We start from the raw sequence: 6000 nt of genomic DNA on the forward strand, positions 1-6000 counted from the left end.
CCGGAAATCTGAGTCTTGCTATAAATAATAAACAGGGACGTTATACAAATAACCAGCTTTGCAGCCCCAGTGGAAGAAAACACATCAGTAAGAAAAATGAAATAAGAAAAAATGCACCCAAAAGCCCCAAATAACAAAATGACAATATTAGCTAACATCCCGGGGGCTCTGGCAGGCAGTGGAGAAACGGTCTCAGGAAAATGATTGTGCACCCTTAGCATGAGCCGGAGTGTGGCTGCCACAGTTCCGGGGGAGAAGCGCTGCACCAGCGAGGCTCATTCTTCCTGGGGTCAGGTCCCCCAGGCTACCTTACTCCTGCTTCCCCTATGCCCTGAGACAAATGCAGCTCATCTGCAGGCTTTCTAAACTGCCTTTATGCCACCAAGAGTGGAGATGACAGTGGTCTGATCAGGCCTTGTGAGAATAGACAGAAGAAAGAAACAAATCTTTCTTAGGAGGTTGCCAAGAAAAAATTAGTTGACTCCCTCTTACTGGTTCCTTTGGTGACCAAGGCATTTTAAAAATCATGAGATGGGAGCTGGAGATGTAGCTCAGTGGTAGAGTTGAATCCCCAGTACCACACAGACAAAAAAAAAAAAATTATGTGATGGGAGATGAGAACAAGGTGCAGACAGGGCATTGAGAGCCAAATAAGAGTTTTGCATAATGACATTTAGAACCGTACAGGTGATCTTATCTGACATTATTCAATCTCTTAGAGGAGAATATTGAAATCCAGATGTCCGGAGACTTGCCAGGGGTAGGTATTCACAGTTGGCACTTACTCCCTGACTTGTGGGGCATCTCTACCCGCCCCCATGAATTCTGGGGAATTCGAATTCTTCTGTGGAAGTTTTAAGGATTAGGGATGGGATGTAGAAAGAAATAACAGACTCCCACACCATCACAGATAATTTCAGGGCTGTTGGAGATGCCAGATTTTCATCCCTCCAGGGCTCAGCATCCCTCATAGGGCTGACAGGTGGAGATGGACACCACAGTGGAGGAGCGTATGCACACAGAGCCTGGACTAGGACCATGGCATCATCTAAGAGCTGTGGCCCAAGCAAGAGCCAGTAGGGGGCCAGCTGTCTGTGGAGCCTGCTCTAGCCCCTCCCCAGGAAGCCCTGCATGTGCAGTGAGCATAGCTTCCTTTACTAATCACTCAGGGGAGGTGAAGGGGAGAGTGCTGGGAGGCATTTCTGCTTTCCCTTCACTGAGCTGGGAGAGGCAGCTGGTCACTAAATGAATGTCCTAGAAATCTGCTGCCTGCCCCCTCTGCAACTGGGGATGGCACCCACATGAAGAAGGAGAGCCCTCCTGTGTCGTCCCACCTTGGCCTCAGGGGCTGGTGGGAAGGGGAGGTCAAAGCTTCATGCTTCCTCACCCCTTAAGCATCCTCTTCCTCATTACCTCTTCTCAGCAGTTCTATCATGGAATTTTCTGGTTCCTTAGGAATTAATTGTCTTTCCTGACTGTTTCCTTGCTCCAAGTCTCTCTTGCATTCCGCCCTTTCTTTCTCCTTGCCACCACCACTTTCTCTGCCTTTCTAGCCACCCTGAAAAACCAAGCCAAGTTAAGGAGTTAGGGGGCTTCTGCTCTGTTCATAATCTCAGCCTCATCTATAATAATTCCCAGAGCCCTGAGAGTCCATAGACCAGGACTAGAGTCCACTTCCTGATCCTAGTATGTGGCTCCATGTTCCTGAGTTGGCAGGCTGCACTGTCATCTCTGAGGTTGTCCATGGTTCCAACATGCAGGGCCACTGAGCTTTCTGAGGCAGGCAGAGCTCCTCACCTGATACCTTGTGACAGCTTTCTGCTCTGCCTAGGAAGAAGACCAGCTCTGTGTGAGCCACGTTCAGTAAGAAGGTGGTTCTGGCGGCTTCAGGCAGAAGGAATCATCAGGGGGAGATCTGAGAAAGGGAGGTGAAGGGTGTGTGTGTGTGTGTGTGTGTGTGTGTGTGTATGTGTTGGAATGAGGGGTGAGAGAAGAGTGAGAACAGAGATAATGGGTAATATCTGCCTAGAGACACCCAAGAACGCCCAGCAGTAGGTGGGGCGAGGCAGGAATGCGTGTGGAAAGCAGGAAGATCACCCCCAGGAAGGCCTGGCCCTTCTGCTCTGCTCACCTGCCTCTGCTCTGGCCTTCCAGGAAGGGGCTCTAGTCCTGGGATTGAAGTGAGAGTCTGGGAGTTGCTGAATACGTGGAGACTCATTTGATGGAACTCTCGGCCTCTGTCTGCTCTGCTGGATGAGCTTCTTCTCAAGACACACCTGACACCTACAGGTGATTTGGTACTTTCCTTTACTGTCACTCATTCAAATAAAATGAATGCTTAAATAAACTTTGAGTGTGCAAGACACAAAGCCTGGGATGGGAGAAGAAGAAGAAAGTAAAGATTTTTCCTTCCTGCTACTAGTTCTGGGTCCAACATGTAATTGCAAATTGTATTAAACACAACAAAATGAATAGACTGGTTGCCATGATGGAGCGTATGGTGGGGAAAAGGGGTGCTCAGCTTGGGTAAGGCATATGGCAGGGTCTCTGTGGAGGTGACATTTACACTGTGATGTGCCCCAGTGTTTTTATTGTGAGCTCCTTGAGGGCAGGGATAATGTCTTATTTATTTTTATATCTCCAGTGCTTACAAGAATGCCTGGCACTTATTTTTTTTTTAAATTGGCATAATTTTTATAATACTCAATGAATATTTGATGCATAAAGAAATGATCTCCTCTCTGTAATTGCTTTAAAGTGTGCTGCTTTTAATCACAGGAAGACAGTGATGGCAAACAAATTTGATATTCTTATGGCCAGCCTGTCTTTATTCCCTCCTTTCTTGTCTGCCCCTCATTGATTTTTGTTCATATCGCCATTGGATGCCTCAGATGTGTCGAGTCCAAACAGGAAAGAAAACACACACACACACACACACACACACACACACACACACACACACACCCTGCATTACCAACCACATCCATCCCTGTGAATGTTGCAGATTCTCTCTGTGAAGCTATTAAGCACTTCCAAATAGAGCAAACCTCTCATTGACTATCACATGCCTCCTTAAATGATCTTTGAATTGCGTTTTCTTTTTTATTGCTTTGTGTAGTTTAACAGCACCAATTGCGATTACTCTAACTTATGATAAATCCCAGATCTATAAAGCTCCTGTTCATTCATTATTTTCCTTTTGCTCCTTTTCAAGCTGTTATTTTTTTTTTGGAATATAGTGAGGAGGGGGGGAGTGGAATGAGAAGAAAATAAAAAGATACCAAATTAACAGGGAAACAAGTGAAATAGGGGACCACTTGTCCCTGGGTGACAGACGCCCTATTAAGATACTGTTAGACAAAACAAATATGCTTTCGCACAGCACAAGCAGGTCTTTTGTATTTCTTCTGAATTGGAAGTATAATGATCACCACCTTATCTTTAATAGAAGAAGCAGCTAATTGTTCCGGTATCTTACTAATTCCAGCAACTGGAAGAAAAATAATTATTTTTTACTATTTTGCCAATTGTTCAATTTACACCAAGGTATGTTGTGTGGCATGAACAGAGATTTCTGTTTCTTGATTAATATCATGACTGCTATCCCAGTTAAATTATTAATATGTGTGAATTATAATTATTTTTGGGTATTAGTATGAGATAATTATAAACCATAAAACAGCTCCCCATGCTTGTGGATGCCTTTTCTTATCTGAAGATGTGTTGGAGGTTGGGCACGTGAGCTTTAGAGAGAAACATGTATAATGCAGCACTGGGGGTATCATGGATGTCCGGAGTAGAGGAAGTCCTCCCTCTTCCTCACCTCCATGTTTTCCACCTCTCCAGAGTCCAAGCTGACCTACCTACTGTGCCTCTCCTGCTCCACTCACACCCTCCTTTCACCCTGTCTCCGTTTTATTGGTTGAGACTTGTAACTCATCACACATGTTGGCTCAGCTTGCTCACCACCCCTCATCTCCATGGTCACCTAGAAGCTGGAGCTTGGAGTTTCAAATCCAACCCAGCTCCTGACTTTTTTGGCTTCCCCAATCCCTAGGAACCTTGGTGCTGCTTTTCTAGCGAGTATGACCAGCAAGAGAGCATGTCTGTTCAGCACCACGGACAGGGGCACACTACCCATTCCTGCAAATGAGAAATTACAGCCTAGCACTCTGGTCAAGGTGGCAGTGTTGGGAGGGGTCCGTTGAGAAAGAAAGGAAGAGAGAAAGAAAGTCAGTGAAAGAGATTGATGGGCAGGACATAGAATATTTAGACCCCATACTAACTGTGCTCAGCTATGGGACTCCCCTAACTGAGAAGTGGCTTCCAGAGCCTTCTTACATAGAGAGGTGGCAAATGGGGGAGGTGAACGCTTCCTGGGCTTAACTGTGCTGACCTAATTCCTATCAGACTGTCACCATGATGGGTGCTTGTGGCAGAACCATAGCTGGTAAGTGCTCAGGTCTGGAGCACATGGGGTCGTTGGTGTTATAAATGGTGGGCTGGAAGCAGAGTCAGATGAAAGTCATAGGAAGAGGACACTAGAACTCTGCTGTGGTTGGCCTCTGGGGGACACAGGGGATGGAGGTGAGCTTCCTCTTCCTTTCCTGGAGTGGGGATGAGGCTCCAGAGGCTCTGAGCCTTGGGAGGAAGGGGCCCAGCTTGTGGCAAGTGGGGTTGATGGGAAGCCAAGGCTTCATTTGTCTGACTTTAATGAATAAATGGCATCCCTGGCCATTGTTTATCTACTTTTGAATCCTGACAAACAGTCTGTGGCATCTGATGAAGAGGGTTATTAGCTGCACGAAGACAGATGGCTGGGGATAGAGAGGATTGGTTCTTTATTACAGCAGGCCCATAAGTGACGGCACTTCTCTTCCATCCAAGCCTCTGCGTCAATGTTAATACTTTCTCCAAGTCTTCTGTGACTCAGGCAAGCCTCGGAGGAAAGACCGGGTACAAGAGGAAAGCAGAATGGCTTGTGAGTAGGAGGGAGAGGCAGGTCACTGGAGTTGGAAAAGGACAGATTTCCAAGTGCAAGCTCTTTGAGAATAAAACACTCACATAGCACTTACTATAGTCCAGGCACTGCCTTATTCTTTAGGATTCTCCTAAGTGCTCTGCAAGGTGCTATTTATTCAATAGGCATTCAAGAACTGTGAATGATTGAAGAGAAGGACAGAGATGTTTGGATTAGAAAGATGAGAAAAGCAGATTTAAATGGCCGGGTAGGTGGGTGAGGGACAAAGCTAGGGAAGAGACAGGAAGAAAAGTAGAGGACCCAAAGGGAAGAGGGTTGATAGCAAAAAGAAAAGGTTATGGGTCAGCATCCTGTGTCTCTGGCATTAGCTGCTCTTTCCCATGTTACTATGCAGACAGGTTCCTGATAATCCAATGGAGCCTCCCACTCTCTGAGATGTCTCAGGTTCCTCTGTATCATAGCCATAGGGCATAGTTCCTTCCCTCCACATCACCCCTGAGACAGTAGAGAGGTTCTCACTGACCTTCATTCATTCTCCGAAACTTGTCCTTGGCCATATAGCCCAGCACCAGACAGCATCCTCTCTTCTGGAGGCCCAGCTCTGGAAGAAAAACATAGGTGGGTGAGTTGAGAATGAGTCTGATATCAGGGGAAGCCCCTCTGTAAGAGGCTGTGAAGTTTGTTGCTTTTATAAACAGGGTTTCTTATTTATTTAACAAACATTTATATAGCATTTACTATATTCCAGGCATAATTTCAAGTCAGTAGTTCTTATTTGTGTCTCACAACATCATGCAAGATCATTTCCCATTTGATATCATCCCCATTTATGAATATATTAAATAAGTAACCTTAGATGAATGAGCTAGCAGATGGCAGAGGCAGAATTTTGAACCTACACCGTGTGGCTCTGGAATCCATGATCATAACCATTACTCTGGGCTCTTGAGGACCTTTATTACCCAAGCTTAGGGAAAGTGGCAAAATCACCTTGGGATTGTGGTCAGACCTGCCAGAGG

At 45.9% G+C, this 6000-nt stretch overlaps 1 protein-coding gene across 2 annotated transcripts in view; it reads right to left on the reverse strand.

The window, feature by feature from the left end:
* Kirrel3 (kirre like nephrin family adhesion molecule 3) overlaps positions 1-5576 on the reverse strand; it is a 124304-nt gene extending 118728 nt beyond the window's left edge. For both annotated transcript variants that reach the window (XM_077797790.1, XM_077797789.1), the window contains exon 1: positions 5505-5576. In XM_077797790.1, coding sequence (XP_077653916.1) covers positions 5505-5538 — 34 coding nt within the window. In that variant the 5' untranslated portion in view covers positions 5539-5576. The remainder of the gene's footprint in view (positions 1-5504) is intronic.
* Positions 5577-6000: the final 424 nt, after the last annotated feature.

Source organism: Urocitellus parryii, chromosome 4 (genome assembly GCF_045843805.1).
Source record: "Urocitellus parryii isolate mUroPar1 chromosome 4, mUroPar1.hap1, whole genome shotgun sequence".
Lineage (NCBI taxonomy): Eukaryota > Metazoa > Chordata > Mammalia > Rodentia > Sciuridae > Urocitellus > Urocitellus parryii.